The 21,882-nt window shown below is 48.8% G+C and overlaps 1 protein-coding gene across 2 annotated transcripts in view; it reads right to left on the bottom strand.

Annotated features, from left to right (window-relative positions):
* The window catches only part of ASAP2 (ArfGAP with SH3 domain, ankyrin repeat and PH domain 2), a 169,243-nt gene that overhangs the window by 91,163 nt on the left and 56,198 nt on the right, over nt 1-21,882 (bottom strand). For both annotated transcript variants that reach the window (XM_077751058.1, XM_077751059.1), the window contains exon 2: nt 16,989-17,061. In XM_077751058.1, coding sequence (XP_077607184.1) covers nt 16,989-17,043 — 55 coding nt within the window. In that variant the 5' untranslated portion in view covers nt 17,044-17,061. The remainder of the gene's footprint in view (nt 1-16,988; nt 17,062-21,882) is intronic.

Below are 21,882 nucleotides of genomic sequence, written 5' to 3'. Positions count from 1 at the left end.
AGTCAGCCAGCCCGACGCAGGACACACAGCATATTCCAGCACCAGGAAGTAAGAGTGAGCTTCTGGTCACCCCTTCTTCTGGGCTTCTTAGCGGACTGCCTCGTATAGTTCACGGTTTAAAACATTCTTTCCCGGGGCGCCTGGGTGCGGCTTAGTCGGTTGGGCGTCCGACTTTCGCTTGGGTCATGGTCTCGCAGTTCATGGGTTCGAGCCCCGCGTCGGGCTCTGTGCTGACTGCCAGCTCAGAGCCCGGAGCCTGTTTCGGAGTCTGTGACTCCCTCTCTCTCTGACTCTCCCCTGCTCATGCTGTCTCTCTCTCTCTCTCTCCTAGAAATAAATAAAACATTAAAAAAATAAAATAAAATAAAACATTCTTTCCCTTATAAATCTTCAAAATAACGTGCTGCTTCCTGCACCCTCAACCCTGACCAACAAAGTGTTTGGCTCATCATCATCACCATGATCTCACAGATGTCAAGTGTTCTGTCCCACTGCAGTCATTATTTTCTGATGCTCAAACTGTCCCAACTTAGGTCAGTGGGACCTTCTCCATGCTGATCTCATTGGGGTTTTTAACACAAATTTCTCTCCTTGCAAACAACTTTGCAGCTTCTTGAGAGACTACAGCCCTGCATCTCTCCGTGTCTTCCAGAAACAGCAGCATGGTGGCCCCCTGTGAGCACAGTAAACCCTCCACAGATGCAGACTGACTGACCCACTGCTCCAGATCGCCCAAAGTTTTGAGATTTTCCTACTAGAGAACAGAAAGGAGTTGAGCGCCTTTATTTTTCTTTTGCCGAAAACAAACTTAAAATAGGAACCCAAAATAAATAGCCTGGGAATAAAGTTTCTGGAAAGATCCCAAACTGGTCTATCAGCTTTTATTTACAAAATTGTGAAAGCTGTTTTTCTAAAAAGAGATCACTCTCTTGCCTCCCCCGATGTTCAAATATATCTCCAACTCTGGTTCTTATTAATGATCCAGAGCCAAAAACCCCTCGTGTGGGAAGGACTTCGGAAGACAAGGCTCCAAGTCACTGAGACCACAGCAGGACAAGACCCTGTGTCTTCTCAGTGCTAACCCCACAGCCCTCCTGCTTCCCGCACCTCACTCTTTCCACCAATCCAATTAAAGGGGTGAGATGAGAGAGTCTCACAGAAAAGTCTGTTTCAAAGCCAGCAAAACATGTACATTCTGAATTTAGGACTGGGTTTTGTGGTGTGCTTTTTAGTTTACTTGATTCTGTTATTTTAAAAAACCCTGGTATCAAGGAGAAGACCCGGTGCATACAGTCGAAGCAAAACCAGTTGGATCCTAACAGGACAAAGGCAGCCTGTTTATCCCAAGGTCAAGCAGAGCGAGGAAGCGAGCCGGGGCCCCAGCATTGCCAAAGGACAGCAGGGGTCCTGAGCCGATTCACCTTAACCAACCCTCACTCCCACCTCCCATGTTTCACCCGCTACCTGCAGGCCTGCCACAGGGGTGGGACCACGTGCTGCGGCAGAACACGACGACGAGGGTGCACGTGGTAGCCGGCATCGGTGTCCAGGGAAAGACACACGAATCCACGCCACTGATGGCCTGCAACGTGCCAGGTGCTGAGGATTCAGAGACGCCAAGAAGGGGACCTCTGAACCGGGGCTCCAAGGTCAAGGAGTAATTTCCAAACAGAGAAGAAACAGGAAGGTAGTCAACCCCAAGGAGCAGCGTGGAGCCTCATGTGCTCAGAGGCCGAGACTACTTCCTCAGGCTGAAGGCCCCTGCCTGCACGCAGTTCTCAACTCCCAAAACCATCACAGGGTAGCACGGGCCTCAGCAGCATCCTCCCCCGGGCCATCCATGCCCACTTCTAGGTCTTCTCAGTGGAAATGGGACCTGGTCCAGAACCCTCTCTTTCTAGACAGGAAAGCAAAGCTCAGAGAGGGTGCTGACTTGCTCCAGTTCACACAGCAGATTCACAGCAGAGCTGGAACCAGAACTCAGGCTTCCTGTGCCCAGTCCCCCAACGTTCTCCCATCTGCTCATCACGCAGCCACCACTCTCGGCTCTGGGCTAACAGAAACATCACAGTCTGCCAGCCGAGCACACGCACTGGCAACCCAAACACCAAGGGCCACACCAGAGAGAAATGGGGGTGGGGAGGTCACCCTGACTCAGACCATCTGAGCCCCTGCTCCTGGCCAGACCGCTGACCACTTGGGCCACCCCCTGCTGACACCACACGTCCCAAACCCCCTCAGAGACGGCTCACCACAGGTGCACTTAGGGAGAGACGTGTTCTCTGCAGTAGCGGCTTTACAGAGGTGCCCCCTGGATCGCGTGGTGACTGACATTCACCCGTGTGCCACAATTTTAACGTCAGGATAATGGGCACAAGTGAACATCGAGGAGGCCATTTCCCTGCACGCCAGCGACCCTACGCATCGCCTGGGGTCGCATCCGACTTAGAGCACACGGCTCCCGGGAACAGCTGTTTCCCGGCGGGATCAAAGACAGTCCCTGTTTCCAACAGGATCTCTGCCCTGTGACCACCCACCCCGTGGGAGAAATCCATTTTTAGAGCTTTATTTCCAGAATCATCCCAGATGAGCGCCGTTCAGTTCGCCATCTGGTAATCGGTATCGAAGGTTGACAGCAGTTTTGCCATCCAATAACCCCCCTTCCAGAAATCTGTTCTAAGGAAACAATCGAGGTGACCAAGAGATGTGTGTGCAGAAATGTGAGTGCAGAAGAATCTGCAGAGTGAGAATGGAGACAGTCCGGTGCTCCAGGAGTGTGGAAACGGTTAAAGAACGCTCTCTCCAAAGTGGAGTCCTAGGGAGGCTTTTGAAATCATGAAGTAGGAACGTGGTCAGGATCGAAGCTACATTTTATTTATTTATTTAAAAATTTTTTTAAATATTTTACTTATTTCTGAGAGAGAGAGAGACAGACAGACAGACAGCGTAAACGGGAGGGTCAGAGAGAGGTAGATACAGAATCTGAAACAGGCTCCAGGCTCTGAGCTGTCAGCACAGAGCCCGACAACGTGGGGCTCGAACCACAAACCACAAGATCATGACCTGAGCAGAAGTCTGATGCTTAACTGACTGAGCCACCCAGGCGGCCCTAAAAGCTACATTTTAGAAAAAAAAATAAAAGGTAGGATAGAAAACTGCACATTTAGTCTCAACTTTATAACAAGTTACAACGTAGCGAAGTCTGAAAGGGAAAGACATCAAAATGCTAAGCTGTGGTAAAAACAGTGAGCACACAGTCAGCATAGAGCACACAGTGTAGCATAGCGGGGTGTGCCAGGAACCGCCAGTTGTCTATGCAACACTGTATCCTCTCTGAGTGGGCATCTCACAGCCCCACAGTGTTGTCCGTCACAGCCAGCCTGGAGCCCGCAGACCGGGAGCACATCACAGCCTGTTACCTGGGAAGTGGGACCTGCCTGCCCATGACCATGACTTTGTGCTACTGCTTTTCTTTTTTCCTTTTTGATTTTATTTTTAAGTACTCACTACACCCAACATGGGGCTCAAAGTCACAACCCTGCGATCAAGAGTCGCGTACTCTACTCACTGAATCAGCCAGGAGCTCCTCCTGTTCTACTGCTTTTCCTAATTTTCTAAACTCAGCTCGTATAGTCTTTATAATCAGAACACAACATCTAGAATAAACAAATTAAACTGAAGTGTCAGCTACAAGGGGCAGATCACTCTGGCTCTGTGCGCCTGGTGAGGACAGCGTCATCTGTCTCCCTAGCGCTGTCTCCTGGACAGGTTGCTGTGACAGGTGGCTTTGGAACCGGAGCACCTACCTGGATGCCCTCTGACAAAACACAGCTGCCTATATAACCAAAAGCGGCTTGATGAGAACCCCCTCCTCCTCTCCAACCCCTGAGCCCACGCTCAAGACAAGCAAGACGAGAGGGAAACATGGCTTCCCTCTTGGGGTCTCAGCACCTGCCATTTCTCCAACATGATGTGCTCTTTTCTATTTTCAAAACTCGTTTCCTTTTGGGGCATCCCCTCTGACCTTATGGAAACTACCAGTCCTCATGGAGGCCACCATGATGTATCTAGTCTGGTTATGTCCAGCACAGGAAGCTCGCGATGAAGTCAGTTAAAGTCAAAGTGGGGCTGGCTACTGAAATATGAAAACTTTAGTCTGAGATCACCACGTACTCTGATCCCATCCTATATTAATGACAACAAAATGAGAGTCAGAAGTCTGTGTGAAGAACTCTACACAGCCCTACTGCCTCTAGAAAACTGCTCGCAGAAAAGTACATTTGGGAGGAGAGGGGGAGGGGTGAAGAATGGAGACCGATCTACTAGATGAGGTCTTTTTTCAAGTTGTCCTTTCTGTCACTTTAGATGACAGGCTCGGAGTACAGAAAACCTGTCAACATGCACTTGTATGTACTCATTCTGTAATCTCCCAAATATGCACTATCAGTCAAGAACTTTCTGGTTATGAAAGGGTAACAACCCAATCACACCGAAAGCCTGTTTTGCAGTGAGCACTAATGACCACTAAGGATTCATGAAGCACAGCCCCTGCCTCAAGAAGCAAACCTCTGGGGGCGCCTGGGTGGCTCAGTCAGTTAAGCATTCGACTTCAGCTCAGGTCATGATCTCACAGTTTGAGTTCGAGCCCCACGTCAGGCTCTGTGCCTGCACTCAGAGCCTCGAGCCTGCTTCAGATTCTGTGTCTCCCTCTCTCTCTGACCCTCCCCACTTGTGCTCTGTCTCCGTCTCTCAAAAATAAGTAAATGTAAATTAAGAAAAAAAAGGGAAGCAAACCTCTGTAAGAGAGAAAGACTCACACGCCAGTCAGTTCAGTGTGGAGAGTGCAGCTAGAAAGGGAATGACACTAGGGACACTCGGGGGCCAGGAGATGGCCGGAACACAGGGAGCGTCCGCCAGGGGTCAGGTGAAGGACTGCATCCCAAGTCACAGAGGGAGGGCCCCAAAAGGCTGTAAAGCGACATGCTGAGACTTGCATTTAAGAACAGGGACAAAGGAAGGGACAAAGATGAATAAAGCCCTGTACCTGCCAGCGCACAATTTAGCATGACGATGAATGTGCTAGAACGATCCGTCGCGGTATTCGTTACAGGAGGTAGAAACACAGCCTGAGATGAGGAAGACAGCCCATTTTCTGGGGGTGGGGATGGAAACGGCTTCTTAGAGGGGATGAAGCTTAAAGGAGTTTTGTCCTTCAGAATCCGGTCCAAGAGATTAAAGCTGAGACACCAGCTGCCTGACTCATGCCAGCCTCTCCCATCCAAAGAGCGCTTCCCACCAAACCGGAGGAGGAGGCAGGAGCCCTGGCTGAGGCGCCCCTTCAGCCTGGGATCCCCAGGCGCCCGGCACAGAAAGCAGGCAGGTAAATCAACGTTTGCTGACTGTGGACTCTTGGCTGTTGGAAACGTTCCCTCCAATTGTACAGATGACCCTGTTGGCAGAGCAGCCAGACTGGCCACGTTACACCGCGTGCCTGTGGCCACTACAAACTGCTTTCCGGCCCTTCTCCCCGTTCTTCTTGCCTCCTCCTCCCTGAAGGATACAATCCACATTACTTACAGAGGCTCACCAGATTCCCCCCTCCCCCACTTTGACAGCACAGCCAGCCGACCAGAAGTAAAGACCACTCCTGGGGTGTGGCGAGGTCCCCTGGGGTCTTCATGCCCAGGGACAAGCAGCCTTGAAAAACCAATGGTCTCCAAGCCTCACGTAATAGCTGCCATCCGTGTAGAAAAAATTTTAGATACACTTACATACATACATTTACACACACACACACACACACACACACAGTCTTTCACCTCAACAACTCTGGCAGATTTTACAGACGAGGACACAGGTTTAGATACTCCCTGAATATTGTGGTCAATGTTTTATAGTAGGTAAGGCCGAACATCGGCTCTGATGATATCTACATCTATAAAACATGACGGTTTTGCCAGATCAGTGGTTCTTTAATCTTCTGTTGATCACAGACACCAATAAAAATCAGAGAAATGTTTTGATACCAGGAAAAGTTATCTTTACATAATTTTTCACCCAACTCTTGGGATGCAGACCTCTTAAGCCTGTCCGCAGACCCTTATGAACAGCAGGGGAAAGCCCTAGCCTAGAGGAGCTTAAATTCCCTACCAAACAGGTACAATGACCCTCGGTAGGACTCACGTTAATACTTGGGACGTTAAGTCACAGACCCTAGCGTTCCTTCCGATTAGCTATCCTTCCATGACAAAGAGGTGACCACCGCTAACTGGATTCCACAAGGTGCCCACCTCAATTCCAACCGTTACTCCTAACCTGCAGAGAAGGGACCACAGACGTCTCAGAGACATCTCGAGGTCTCAGAGGCAATGTCGCCACCTTCCCATACAACTTCCTTAGAAAAGAGTCACCACGCCTCTGCTGAAGCCCTTCCAGCAACCGCTCAGCCAGCCACCTCTCCATCATACCTGAGTCAGGCCTGATCTCATGAAAGCGCCCTCTAGAGAGGGACAAATAATATTCTCACGTCCTCATCCTAAAGCACACCTTCAGCTACGCGTCCTCCCCACCCACCCAAGCGAAGAAGTGCCAGCTCCTTCCAATGTCCTCCTACAATGAGGTTTTCAGCTTGAAAACTCTGAGGTTCCTCTTTAAACGCTGCTCTTACAATTCAGTAATGGGGGTAATAACTACCTTTTTTGTTTTTGCTTTTTTTAAACGTACTTCCCCTCAGGTCACCTGACTCACCTCTGAGCTTCTGATGTACTGGGTCATACCGGTTGTGATCGACCAAAACCACCTGGAGTTTTTCAAAAGCATCACGAGGGCTCAGCCAGATGGTCTCTAGAACATTCCCACGGCGCTGCTGCCTGGTTTTCTCCCCTGGGGACCCTCATTCACACCAGGCACACTCCGTGCCCCAGGCAGTGGTACCACGGTCAGCGGCAGAGACGGGGAAGCAGTTCGGGGTTTGAACCTCAGCTCCTCTAAATGCTAGCTCCACCACCCAGGGCAAACGACTACTGTGCCTCAGTGACCTCGTCTGTGAACGGAGTTACGGACAGCACCTACTTCACAAAGTTGTCGTGAGGGGTATATCTAAGTAAAGTACTTATTTAGCACAGTGCTCGCCCTACAACAAATCCTTCACGAGTGTCAGGATTTTATTCCTGTTATTATGTCACCACTCTCCAGTTTATGAACGTCAGTACAGAAGTGTTTTCTTTATCGTGTGTTATAATCTCCTATTCCTTTTGATCACAGATACGGTATCATACATTTTGTATCTTGAGTTTTTACAGGCTGGATATTCCATCATCAGTATTTTTCTCTGCGTTGCTCAGGACGCATAATTCCCTCGGACAGTAGGTCCTAATTTAGTGATAGGAGGCTTTCGGGTTTCCTCCGTGATCAGGCACGACAATAAAGCAATGAACATCTTTGTGCATCTTCCTGCATCAAGAGTTGTATTTTTCTTGATATGAACTGCCAAACTGCTTTGAAAAAAACTCCATGCGCCAATGTTCAAGGCCACAACAAAGGGGAATACCAGTTCCACCAGATTCGTGCCAGTTGCTGGGGATTCCCATGATTTAGTTATTCTCTCATGAAACAGGTAGAAAATCACGCCAGATAGAGGATCTTCGGAACACACAATGAAACGTCACTTCCCAAACTATTTCACAGATTTCTTTTAAACTCCTCTCCCCTAATTATAGGAGATCTATAATAGAAACAATTCTCTGTATTAATTTTAAGTTCTGTATTAATTTCATATCCATATTCTAATTAGCATCACAAATAACAGGGAGAAATACACAACACACACACACACACACACTTACTGAATTCTACTTCCTTTTGTACTGGGAAAATAAATGGTAACAGTTTATGGGAAGATGAGCATTTCTTTCTTTGTACTTCTCATTTCAAGGATGTGACAAATTTCTTGAGGACATTCAGATCAAGGGTGAAGAAGAGATTTCTCTCTCTCAGGAAGAAGCCCCATCAAGACTTTAAGATGGAGTAATTTTAGATTAAGACAGAGTAATTCTAGAGAAGGGAAAGTGAAAGTCTTTCGTTGCTCCCTTCTTGATAAAGATGAATTTTTCCACCCACAGATATGTCAAACAGCTTAAAAAAAAAAAACCCTACTCGCTTCAACTTCCCACTGGAGGAGTTGAAAATACCTTTGGGCAGAAACAGAGCTTGGGAAGTTTTAGACTAATAAAAACTTTAGAACAAACGTAAACTGGATGTTTTTAAGAGTTAGTAGCCATCTATCATGAAGGGGAAAATTACTGTAGAAACCGTTTCTCACCAATCCACTATAATAACTATTTCTACAAACTTGTGTACAAGATGTACCAGAAAATACATCCAGCTGGATAGTCATCTGTTTTGAAAGATGGGAGCGAATGTACTACACTTGCTACTGTGTAAGAAAACTACTGTGTTGGATCTATAGGGACATACCTGATACCCTTTTGGCTCAGTCCAAGGTTTCAAGTCGTGTGTGTGGGAGCGTGTGTGTGTGTGTGTGTGTGCACGCACATGTGTGGGAGTATTCTCAAAGACCAGGAGCTTTGGCATCACCTGGGAACTCAGCAGATTGGCAAATTCCCAGCTCCATCCTGCACCTACTGAACCAGAAACTCTGAAGGCGGGGTCACCCAGCAACCCAGGCTTTAATAAGACTTCCAGGGGATTCTGGGGCACTCTGAAGTTTCAGAACCACTACTATAATACTCAGGTGGGCAAACTTTCTCCTAAAAAGCCAGAGAGTCAGTATTAAAGGCTTTGCAGGCTGCAAGGCAATACTGAGGGCACAGTGTAGGTCCCTGGTGAGACAGTCAGACCCACCCTTAGCTCCCTGGCTATAAAAAAAACATGGCTGGCGCCTCTAAGGCATCTCCAATCACCCTTCTACATAAATCTGTACCAACCCTCACCCAGCAGAATACACACTGCTGCCACCACCCACACTGCTTCCATCCAAAACTATGATGCTGGTCTCAGAACTCGGAGCAGTTCTCCGAGAACACACAAATGACTGTTTAGGGGGCCCGTGGTGTGGGCCTCGTGCAGCCACGGCAAGGAGCACACAGGAAGTATGTCCACAGCTGCCATGCTTACCATGTGCCCTGAACCGGATCTGTCACTTCTGTCGTGTCAGCTCAGTTAATCTTTACTAAAAATGGTTTAAAATACTAAGAGTCCCATCTCACGTACGAAGAAACTGAGGCTCGGAAAGATTAAGTAATTTTCCTGCCACAGGCTTTTCGAGTGGCACGTGGATTTCTGTTCTAGGCTTCTTAGACTGTAACACCCATGTGCTTTTACTCTAAACAACGCTGCCTCCCAGACTTGGTCAGTGACCTCAAGGGCTTGCCTTCTAATTAAGGAGCAGAGATCAACATATAACTGTTAGAGAATGATAGAGCAATATCTAAAGGGGAAATAACGCCTGTATATTAGGCACTCCTTTATTTCTGGCTAAACAAGTCAAAACAGATTCAGCTGCAAAACTCAGAATTCAGAGGTGAGGTGTGGAAGGCAGAAGAATGTCTGCTCCCGCCCCAAAGATGCACACATCCTAATTCCTGGACCAATTCCTAATTCCTAGACCTAATTCCTAGATGTCCTGCTGCCTGACAAATGGGAATTGAGGTTGCAAATGAAATTTAAGTTGCGAATCAGCTGACTCTGAGATGGGATTATCCTGGGTCACCAGTGTCGCCCAGTGCGACCACAGGGCCCTTCCCTGTGCAGGCGGGAGGCAGAGGACCGAGCACAGGCCGCAGACAAAGCTGTGCTGTGTTCTTCCTGCACCTGCACTTGTATGCTGAAGCCCCACCCCCCAGCGTGGTGGTATGTGGAGGGGGGGCTTTGGGAGATAACGGGGTTTGGATGAGATCACCGGGCAGGGCTCTCACGATGGGCATCCTCTCGCTCTACCACGTAAGGACACGGTGAGGAGGCAGCTGTCTGCGTCTGTAGCAGGGATACAGCCTTCACCACCACGCAGCCACGTGGACTCCGTGCTGCCTAGAAGTACGGGATGCAGAGTCTGGTTTAAGCCGCCCCAGCTGGGCACCCTGTTCAGGCAGCCGGTGCAGAATAAGGTGGAGTCACAGTGACAGGGTGTGAGAAAGGCTCTGCCGGCCAGCCCTGGCTTTGAGGACGGAAGGCCACAAACCAAGGAATGCAGGCAGTCTCTAAAAGCTGGAAAGGCAAGGAGGTGCCTATCCCCCAGGCCTCCAGGGAGGAGCTCTGCCAATACCCCCTCTTCAGCCCCACGAGACCCGTCTGGGACCCGTGACCTCCAGAGCCACGAGATACGTTTGTCGGTTTCTTGCTCATTTTAACAGTTTTTACTGAAAGCTGTGTATCAGATCACTCTACTCCTACATCTTCTCAGTTGTTCCCTCCTTTCATATGCTCCTTTCCTCTCCTACTTGGTGAGATCTGGCTTTACGTGCCAGGATCTTTCTGGCGTCTTTGTCCAGTTTTAGTCTAGTGACAACCACCTCGCCATGTGCACACCTGGGACACTCGCCTTCTCCGGCCGCTATGTCCCTGCTCGGTGCATCCACCGAGTAGACCTGTAGACCTGGACTACCCTGCCCATTTGCTGACCTCTGCAGTGTCCTCACACAGCCCGTCCCTCAGCAGCCCTGTGGACGAGCATGGCTCGGACACCGTACTGGTGTCTCAGCTCTCTGGAAAGAGGGGAAGACACATCTTCCTGTGAATGTGGGAAGGTGCACTGAAGTGCCTTTTACACTTCTTGCTCCGGTCAGAAGTCACAGAGGGAACTGAACTTCATATTGGCCGCTGGGACTTCGGCGATGGCCACAAAAGGGAAGAGATAAATTTGTCATTTAAGGCACTCGGTTTATGGTAAGTTGTCATGGCAGCCACAGAAAACTAATACAAGAGAGTAAAGATGTCCAGTGTCAGCTTGATGGAGACGGGCAGGGAATGGTGAGCAGGTCTTCGACAGGTGCCGGGGACAGAAGGGACCAGGGGTGGGGCCAGATGGCAGACAGTGCGCAAAGACAGATACAATCATGACCTGCTCATGACACAAGGAGAGGTCAGCCAGCCTGGGACAGAGACACTAGGGACAGCTGGAGATCAGTCAGAGGTCAGATGGGGCCAATCGATGGCCAATCAGGAAAGAAGGCAGGAAAAGTGCCAAGTCTCAGAGAAATGAAGGAACACAAGACGGGAAAGGGATGGGGCAGGAGCAGGCATACAGGGTGAATTCTTTTTGTTGTCCTTTTAATCACACATGAAATGGGTGGTCTTCCTAGGCAAGCAGTTGGCTCAAGACAGTACGATCTGGCACCTGGAGCCGCCGGCCCTCAGACAGAAGGAGGGTGGCTCACAACGCTCCTAAGCGGCTGTGACCACCCACGGCTAATCCTGCCCACAGCCAATCCCTACCAGAATGTGCCCCACTGACCTCTGATGTTTACTGCTAAAAAAAATGTCATCTATCCTCACTCTCACCCCTCTACCAAAAATATTCAAAAGAATGTGCTACTAAAAGCAGCTCTAGGGAAGAGTTTCCAAAATGCTGTGAACAGTGTGGGCAACATCACAGGAAAAGGCATGGAGCTTCCTCAGGTGACTTCTCTGACGCAGACAACACTGCCCTGAAATAAAGGCGTCAGGATCAGTATTCTGACTTCAAAATAACTGAGACTCATGGGCTTATAATAACTCAAGCCCAGTATGATCTATTAGACGGGTAAAAAAGATCACAGAAATAGGAGGTCCCCCAAGGTCAGGCTAATGGTCAGCCTGCTGTGTGGCACCTCAGGAAGGACACAGGCTGGGTGCCCAAAGTATGATGTTAATATTCCAGAACCAACTTCTCAACTTGCTCGTGCCTCGGTTTCCTCTAATGAAGTGGCAAAATGCCATTTCAAGCAGACAGAGGAGCCAGAGCAAAGGGAAAAAGGCACAAATAGTGGCATGTTGGGGGAAACTCGAGTTACTCCAAAGTCGGGCACAGAGAAGGGACCCCGGACAGGCGGCATGGGGCCGGGGTCCGCATCTGGTATCCTGTGCTTAACTAAGGGGAGGCTTATGTTGGATCTATGAAAGGAGTCAGTGGAAATTTCATAAGCAAACGACTCTGGGAAAGGTTAGGACAGATCTCCTCTCACAATCCCCACTCGCATATTAAAATCTTCAGCTAGCCCTGCAGGAGTAGACACCTGCTTACCTGTGCTTTTACCCCAATGTCCCTAAGATTCTAGAGCCCACGGAGGCCCTCCACATCCCTCCCAGGCTCTGGAACTCCCCTTCATGAACATCAAAGTGGATAACACGAAAACTCTGCAGAGTTGTGAGCAGAGAAGTGGCTTCACTAGGCTCTATTTTGGAAAATGACTCTGGCACAGGTAAAGGAAGGGGATTTGTGGCCCACGCTCAACAACAGAGGTCAGAAAGGCAGATGAGACGCGAGTGTTACTAAATTCATACAGGCTCACTTCCTGACACCAACGTGTTTACACCTCCTCCCTCTGTGCTTACTTGTTTAAAGCTACATGGCAGAACACTGGGCCAGCCTACGGGGACACACGTGTCCTTCTCAGGACTAGTGGCAGTCACGTGGCCGACATCTGCACAAGAAACATAGTGCTTCATTTTTATTTCTGATCAGAACAGCCTTCTCGACATACGACTTTAAAATCACTTTTGAGGGGCGCCTGGGTGGCTTAGTCGGTTGAGCGTCCGACTTTTGCTTAGGTCATGATCTCGCGGTTCGTGGGTTCGGGCCCTGCGTCGGGCTCTGTGCTGACTGCCAGCTCAGAGCTTGGAGCCTGTTTCAGTCTGTGACTCCCTCTCTCTCTGACCCTCCCCTGCTCACGGGGTCTCTCTCTCTCTCTCCTAGAAATAAATAAAAAAACATTTAAAAAAAAAAAAAATAAAATAAAATCACTTTTGAACCTGATCAGAATACAAAATACCCTTTCTGAACTAGCCTTAAATTATAAACTCAAAAGCCCAAGTGAATGCAGTAAAAAAAAACCCAAAGAAATCTCTTGAGATACTTTTTGAAATTTGCTGTTTGTCAACAGAACTAAGCAACCACCTTTGAGTGACCTGAAATCCTGAAGACCGTTGGTCGGTGCGCCAGACACACTGAGGACGTATGGCAGCCTCCAGGCAGAGCGGGCCACCCGACACAGTCCTGGGTTCTTGGAACATCCCGGGAACACACTAAGCCCTCTGATCTCAGACTGCTCGTTTATAAAGACCAGAGTAATGTACAGAAAGCACAAGGTTTGTCATAAGTGGTCAAAAACATATAAATAATCATTATTCCACCCTGTTCCCCGACTTTTTCCAGGAAAAGAGCAAACGGCAGGTGATCACAGTTTGGATATCTAGACATTTGCTTCAGCAAAGCTCGGTGCGGAGTTAAGGGAAGAGTTTTAGACTCTTTGATATTTCCTTTTAAATAAAAAATAATTTCCTACATATGTTGACTTCCAGTTATGTGTTAGTCAATGATAATTAATTCTAAGTCTACTTCCTTCTTTCATAAAATCAGCATTTGTCAGGTAATCAATGTTTACGCGCTGGCAAGCTAAACATGGCAGCTTCTGTTTTTGGTTTGTTTTCTATATACTGGGGAGGACCCCGAAGATCATCTAGATGAGGCTGGGGCACTGATGATGCTCTGGGCCAGCTAACTCCTTGCTGGGAGCTGTCCTGGGCATCGTAGGACCTAGAGCAGCATCCCTGGGCCCTACCCATGAGGTGCCAACAGCACAAGCACACGCACGCACATGCGCCTCTTGGATGTTCGTACCAAATTGGGGCTTGCAAAGCCACCCTGGCTGGGAACTACTGATCTGCACCCTCACCCCACGGGATTATCTCAGAGCCAAGGAAACCGGGGCTCCACAGTGGTAAGTGAGCTGCTCTGGGGCACGGCAGTTAGCGCCAGGTCAGGTCCACAGGCTCTCACACTCGGTCAGGACAAGCTCCGTCACGAACAACTTAAGTCCCTCCCACCTCTTCTTTGCTTTCTTGAACTTCTTTCACATCCACTTGGAATTTAGCCATCAACAACTGAATACCTGTCCAATCATTTTAACATCAATACGTTACAATATATGAAATATGGGAAGGGAAGGGAGGAAAAATAGCTATAAAGTCACAATGCTAAAACAATCATTTTTAGCATGTTTCCAAATCTTTTTATATGTATACATGCACACAGACATATGTACACACACGCATACCGTACACACCATGTGTTTGTACATATACGTGTCTGTACAATCTGTTTCCCTTAGAATTTCAGTGGATTCTCTCAATCTGAGGTTTTAACTCTTTCTTTAGTCCTGAGAATTTTTCAGCTATTACTTTTTCAAAAATTTCCCTTTTCATTTTTTTCTTTTTTATTATTTTTGAGATGAGGGGAGAGAGAGAGAGAATGCACGCACACAAGTAAGGGAGGGGTAGAGAGAGAGGAGGACAGAGGATCTGAAGCAGATTTTGAGCTGTCAGTGCAGAGCGCAAGCGGGACTGGAACCCACAAACCATGAGATCATGACCTGAGCCAAAGTCAGACGGCCAACCGATGGAGTTGTCCAGGAGTCCCCCTCTTTTTCCTTTTCTTTTCCCTCTTTTGGAAGTCCTCTTGAGTGAATGCTAATATTGACCCCTTCGAATCTATTTTCTGTGGCTCCTGATTTTTACTTTACAGAGCCCATCCCTTAAATTCATGTTCTGGCAACATGGACCTCACTGATCCTATGTGTGCAGCCTGCTAAATAGTTAGCAAATTTTAGTTTTTATTTCAACAATTACATATGTTTCTACTTCCAAGCCTTTTACTGGCTCTTTTTCACTAGTACCTTTTTCTGTTTCAGTAACTTAATTACCTCCCTTGCCTTTCTAAGGATGTTAATCATATGCTCTCATTTTCAAGTCCTGTTCCCATTTAGTTTTCTCAAGTGTGAGCTCTTCAGTTTCTTGACTGGAGGCTCGTCAAATGTTAGGCTATTAATAGCATTTTTGAGCATGTAGGAGACTCTCATTTTGATGAAGTTTCATTTATCAATTTTTTTCTTTGACACTTATTGCCTTTTGCATCCTACCTGAGGAGCCCTGCCCGCCCCATGTTATAAACATGTCCTCCTAAAACATGTTTTAGTTTTTACATGTGAATCTATGATCCACTTTGAATTACTGTTTGTGTAGGGCAGGAGAGAGGGCTGTACTTCGTTTGTTCTGATGGAAAGATCCAGATGCTCCAGTACCACATGCTAGAAACACCTTCGTTTCCCCATGGGACTTCCTTGGCAACGTGCTGACAAGCAGAAACATCTCAGTGAGGGTCTATTTCCAGACTTCTTTTTTTTTTTAAAGCTTTTATTTTTAAGTAATCTCTACACCCAACGTGGGGCTCGAACCCACAACCTTGGGATCAAGAGTCACACGCCCTACTAACCGAGCCAGCCACGTGCCCCTAGACTCTATCTTCTGTTCCACTCATCTCTTTGTTGGCCTCCTCTCCCCCTCCCCCCTCCCGGTAACACTGTCTAGGTCACTACCATCTCACAAGACTTGAAGTCAGATGGTTTAAATTCTCCCACTTGTTTTTATACCAAGATTGCTTGGCATATTCTAGGTCCTGTGCGTTTCCACATAAATGTTAGAATCAGCTGGGTCACTTTCCCCTGCAGGACTCTTGGTTAGGATTGTGCTGCACCTTGAGATCAATTTGGGGAGAACCGACATAGTAACTGCATCGAGTCTTGCGCCCCAGGGACATCACAGACTTCTCCCGCTTATGTGGGTCTTTAGATCTGTCAGCAATGTTGTGCACTTCCCAACACAGTTCCTGCATGGCTTCTGTTAAATCAGTCCCTAAACATACTTGGCAATTCTTGGCTGTAATACCGTCTTTGTGACTGAGGTTTCCTACTGGCCTCTTCTCCATCTTGGCTTGCACGGCCCTCCCTGGGGGAGGCGAAAGCAGTTACTGGAGCAGGTGCTCACAACGGCCGAACACGGGTGCAGGCAGGCTTGGGTGCGAGAGGCACTTCTAGACCCTTCTGCGCCCCTCCTTCCTCTTACCCTCTGGCGTTCCCTGTCCTACTCTGTTCGCTACTGTCACTAAAGGGAACCCCCACATGGGTGAACGGGACGAGGGACAGCCATCTGCGGGCTGACTGCTCTTCTAGGTGGAGACCCTGGGCCCCGCCCTCCTCCAGGGCCACCAGCCGAGCACAAGGACAGTGTTTCTGCCCCACTGGGCAGTGCTGTCCGCCATCCATCACCTCGCCCAGCCTCTCAGGGAGCCCCCACAACTTCCAGCCCTCCAAGGCTGCCCCACTTGCTTGTTCTGAGGAAACTACATTGTCACTTCATGACTTAAAAAAAATTATTTTCGGGGCGCCTGGGTGGCTCAGTCGGTTAAGCTTCTGACTCTTCATCTCAGCTCAGATCATGAACTCATGGGTCAGAAAACAGTTCCTTAGTCTAGACCAGATATTACTTTGAGTAGCTGATTGTGCTTTTACATTAATCGTCATCTGAAACAAGAAGGCCGAGAACTGGAGGGAGACACGGAGAGGCAGGCCGGCATGATTAGCGCACAGACCACACAAGAGAGCAGGAATGAAGCTGGCGTCCCTGCCGGCCAGACGGACAGAGCTGGCTCACGCAGGGCGCTGGTGGGGAAGCCAGCTGCTCTTCAGGGGGCAGGAAGCCACGGAGGCGATCGTGCGGGGGTGAAAGGTGTTTGAACCACCAGGCCGGAGTAGACAATTAACAAAACAAAACACTCTCCTAAAAGTGAAATGTCCCAACTCAACTTTATAACGCACATGCCTAGAAGGAAAGGTTGGGCTGACCAGTCAGCAATGGTGATCAGCAGCACGCATCGCGAGGACCGCGAACGTGAGATCTGCACAAGGAGACCAAACCGCTAGGAAAGAATGTGTACTCACCCAGCCCAGAGATATTTATTGCTTTCACGGATTTCTTCATTTTGTAAAGAACCATCCGGTCCACGTCCAAAGCCTAAAACATAGAGAAGTGCATTAATTAAAACGCGTTTGAGCTTAAATCATGACTCTCAGAGACCCGCCTTGTGAGAGCCATTCTGGGGGCTCCTGTGGAGCTGTCTCTGTGTCCCAAATCTTCAGTGTGGCCTGGAGACCGAGTCATCCCTAAAGGAGCTAAGAATTAACCCAGACCAACTCCACCCCCACCAAGCCTCAATTCTCCTGTGAACAAGCAAGGCTCGGGAGCCTGCCAGGGGCTCCTTCCGGACACAGGCCAAGGACAGGGAGTGGGGGTGGNGGCCGCATGGTCTGGTGGGAGGCAAACCCACTCTGGATTTGTAAAGACCCAGATATGAAAGTGTTTGGGTTGGAAGGCATGTTCTGCCTAAATCTCTTCCAGCCTAGATTCCTCTTCCAGAACCAGGGAATAACAATACCTACTTTGCCAGGCCAAATGATTTATTAGACACACCTAAGTATCTAATATTCCTCTACGACATTCCATTTCCTATTACACGTTAACAGACCAACCACTATACAGGGGAGCATATGGCACTTACAAGCCTAGCACGCTGCTCAGTGACTAATCAAATCAGGAGTTTGAATTACAGGACTACTTTCTCAAAAGGTACAGGTGTAAAATTTCCCTTTAACCCAACTGAACATCACAGAAGAGGTGACAGGCAGAAGAATCTGCAACCTGGGACAGTGACACCCACCACAGAGGCTACTGTAAAGGAAGAAAGAACTGCAGAGGAAGTGCCGAGCCCCAAATCTGGCATACGCTCAATAACATTATTATTACTCATCGTGAGATTTCATCACAAGAACCTGCAACAGCCCTTCCCTGCCAGCCTTCCCGAATCACCTTCCATGTCAGCATCCTAAGTCCTATTCGAAAGCAACGATGACTAGTTTAGTGGAGGCTAAGAACAGATGTGACTGGTGCTGACATTAAACAGAAAAATGATCCCAAGGCAGCAGGCCATTGACAGAGTGGCTACAATAAAGAGAAGTTGTATTTTGTTTTTTAAATCTTTTATGTATCTTTGAGGAGGGGGAAGAGTGTGAGGAGGGGAAGGGCAGAGAGAAAGAGGGACACAGAATCTGAAGTGGGCTCCAGGCTCTGAGCCCGATGCGGGGCCCCAACCCAGAAACCATGAGATCATGACCTGAGCCAAAGTCAGAGGCTTAACCTACTGAGCCATCCATGCACCCCGAGAAGCTGTATTTTAAAAAGCATTATTTTCTGATATACTGGAAGAAAGGGTAGGTATGAATGGACACAAGGAAGTCAAAATTTCTTTTTTTAAAAAATGATCGTTTTTTTTTTTTAATTTTTTATTTATTTCTGAGAGAAAGAGAGAGGAGAGAGGACAGCATGAGCAGGGGAGAGTCAGAGAGAGAGGGAGACACAGAATCTGAAACGGGCTTCAGGCTCTGAGCTGTCAGCAGAGAGCCTAAAACGGGGCTTGAACCCACGGACTGTGAGACCATGACCTGAACTGAAGTCGGACACTTAACCGACTGAGGCACCCAGGCGCCTTTCTTCTGGAAAACTAGCTTTTATTCTCCTAGGTCATCTCTCATCTGCTCCAGACCTTCCCTTCAGATTCGAAAAGGCATATGGAGAAAGCATTTAACCACCGAACTCTCTCCGGAAGACTCCTCACCTTTAACTCCCCAGTCTGCCACCCGGAAGACAGTACCCTGCGGCGTGCGTAATGATCCAGAGGCTTCTCCTGCCAGTGACAGCAAGAAGACGGGATCTGTTCAGGATGGTGTCAGAAACAGCGGTCCCTGACGTTTATCAACCACATGCCAGAGAGTTCCACTCTCACAGAGACACACGTTCAGGGCACTCGTCACTGCTCTGGAAGGTCCCAGCCCCCACGCGAAGGGCCATTACCAAAAAACACATTTGATCTAATCAACGTCTACTCCAACACTCGGAGAGAACACGGTCTGGAGCTGTGAGAACAATCTCTGACCTGTGCTTGAATCATTAAGCCTGCTCCTCCTCCAGAAGCTTCCCAGGCGCCAGGCCGGCTGGCCTGCACGGGACGGAAGTCAGCCGGTGTCCTCATGAAGTCCTTGCTGCGGGCTCACAGCGGGTGTGGAGGGAGAAAACGTCACCCACACAGGAGAGAAGCACAGAACACGGGTTCGAGGGGCCACTCCCCACCAGGGACGCCAGTGCTATTTCCACATGTCCTCAGGAGGAGGCCTTGACTCCCAACCTTCTTCCTCCTCTTTATTTCTAACACTGTGCGCCCTCTTCCCTGCCTCTTCTTGAACCGTTAGTTTTACTCCGGCTTTGCAAGTTGATTTAGAGGCATGTCCTCCCCTCCTGCCTTCTCAGACGGGTTAGGTACTCACCCAGACTTTTTCTGTACCCTGCGCTTACTCAATATTTCATCTGATAAAATTTACTGAGCACCTACTACATGCTAAGTACTAACTGAGGTATTAGACATAAAACAGGTGTGCAAAACAGGGCAATGCCGGTGCCGGCATGGAGTTCACAGTCTAGCGAGATAATGCCCTGGAGAAACACAAAGCCAGAAGTCCAGGACTCTCATGCAGCTGCTTCTCGTTTTCTTTTTTTCTTCTTTGTTTTTTATGTTTATTTATTTTTGAGAGAGACAGAGAGGCAGACTACAAGCAGGGGAGGGGCAGACAGAAAGGGAGACACAGAATCAGCAGGCTCCAGGCTCTGCGCTGTCTGCACAGAGCCCGACATGGGGCTCGATCCTAGGAGCTGTGAGATCATGACCTGAGCTGACGGAGCCACTCAGGTGCCCCGAAGTGCTGTTCTCTTTGTCCTGCTCACCTCAAGACCTGCGCTTCCTAATGTACCTACGAGACACACCTGTCAACTGAGCCTGGAAATACGGCCGGTACCACACAGTGAAATGGTAATATTTTGGACATGTTAGCATAAATAAAGTATTAATATGATTAATTTTATTCTTCTTTTTTGCTTTTTTGCTTTTTTGTCTCCTGTAAAAGCAGGAACTTGCTCATCGCTGTGTCCCTGGTGCCCTGCACAAAGCTGACATAGGTCTTGATCACTTGATCAGTGATCGCAAGACCAGAAAGGCCAGGCAGGGACACAGAGGCTGGCTGGCAAGGGTACCCGGCTGGGCCTGCAGACAGTGGGCAGCTATCGAAGGTTCTCGGCAGGGGAGAATGGAGAGCTGTACTTGAAGGTCACCCAAGCCACAGTGGGAGCAATGGATCTGAGCAGGCAGGAAGCGGATTCAGGGAGCAGATACCCAACGGGGAAGGACCTGGCGGGGACCCATGATTGGGAAGCCATATGGGACTGGTACAGGGCAGCATTCTGGAAAAGTCAGCGTGTGGCCAGGGAGATCTGCTGGGCCTCCTCAACCAATTTTAGCTGCCTAGCCTTTGGCATTCCCACAGATGAGAGAGCAATCTTCTGTCCACAGGACTTTTGCTCAGTTGTGCTGAGAAAAATGTGAACCAGAGTGGACGTATACCTCGGTGCGGAGGGCCAACCGCAGATGAAATATGCTTCATAACTCTGCTGAACGCTGACAAGTTTCCTCCCACGCCGTACTGGGGGACACACCCCTCCCTGATCTTTTCCTGCATAAAAGTCTTATAAAAATAGGCCACCGTATGGAATCTTCTACCTCTGTTATTAAAGGGGATGTGCTGTTTCCTGAACTCAGGGGAAGAGTAGATAAACGGTAACAGTTGCTTTCCTACAGTCTGTTAAGAGGAGCCTGGAAAGAAAGGGGGGGGGAGGTGGAGAGGTAATTTTAAATTAAAACTGCAAGAGGGAAAAGCAATTACCTCCCCACTCAAAAACACACCCTTCGTTACAGAGCATATTTACAGATAATGAAGATTAAACTTGGTCAGGAAAAGTCAGAATGATTAAGACGAAGTGCTGGAAATAGTCTCCTGTCAATTCTGAATGAAAACAGCACTGGAAACCTAAAACAACAAAAATAGCGAAACTGGAGAGCCAAAGGTGTCCACCAATCGGGCTGAGATCCCTAACAGGCCGGGTGCTTGCCCACACCCTCCCCTCGCCAAGTCCACCCGAGCTAAAGAGAAGGAAACAGAGCTGCGGCCTTGGCCAGAACATGTGTGTAAACACTATAAACACAAGCGAAAACTGAAGAGCCAATACGGACCTAGGCGGGTCCAGCACGGCAGCTGATGTCTGGCCAAAGCCCATTAATTCTGAGGGCCCGCACTGCAGCTGACCCTCCGTTTAGAAAACAAGCCTTACAGAGTAAATTTATCATGTAAACAAGACTGTAGAGATGTGTCTTCAGATATTTTAGAGGAAAATAAACAATGGTCTCCAACCACTCCAGAAGCATCTCCCTTGATCCCTTGGACCACTGAGAGAAGGGCCAGGGCTCTGGTTCATTCCTGCAGCAGCTCCCTGTGGTCTCTGCGCTCCCGGGAGGGTGTAGGGGGCACAAGGGGAGCCCCCCAGGAGGGGACACAACACTGTTCACTCTTTTCCCTCTTCACACCTGTGCTGTCCAACTGGGCAGCCACTAGCCGCAGAGGACTATGGAGGGGGAGCTACAATTTGGTAAGGAATCCAGTTCGTGTCCTGTGCCTTTCTCAGGAGCCGTAGCCACACACAACGGACTATGTCAAAACACACCACCCCTTTATGCTCTTCCTCTGCAGACCCCTCCGCGTGCCCTCCCCTAAGGCTGTCCCTGAGACCCGGGCATCATCGAGGGGGGCTTCTCCCTCCTTCCCCATGGGCTCCGCACAGATGTGACCGGATGGCATCTCCTCTCCCTTTGGAAGGCTGAGGCAGTGTTTGTTCCCAGAG

Source organism: Crocuta crocuta, unplaced genomic scaffold (genome assembly GCF_008692635.1).
Source record: "Crocuta crocuta isolate KB4526 unplaced genomic scaffold, BGI_CrCroc_1.0 scaffold129, whole genome shotgun sequence".
Taxonomy (NCBI): Eukaryota; Metazoa; Chordata; class Mammalia; order Carnivora; family Hyaenidae; genus Crocuta; species Crocuta crocuta.
The sequence above is the reverse complement of the archived record's forward strand: the minus strand, read 5'-3'. Positions and strand labels throughout refer to the sequence as shown.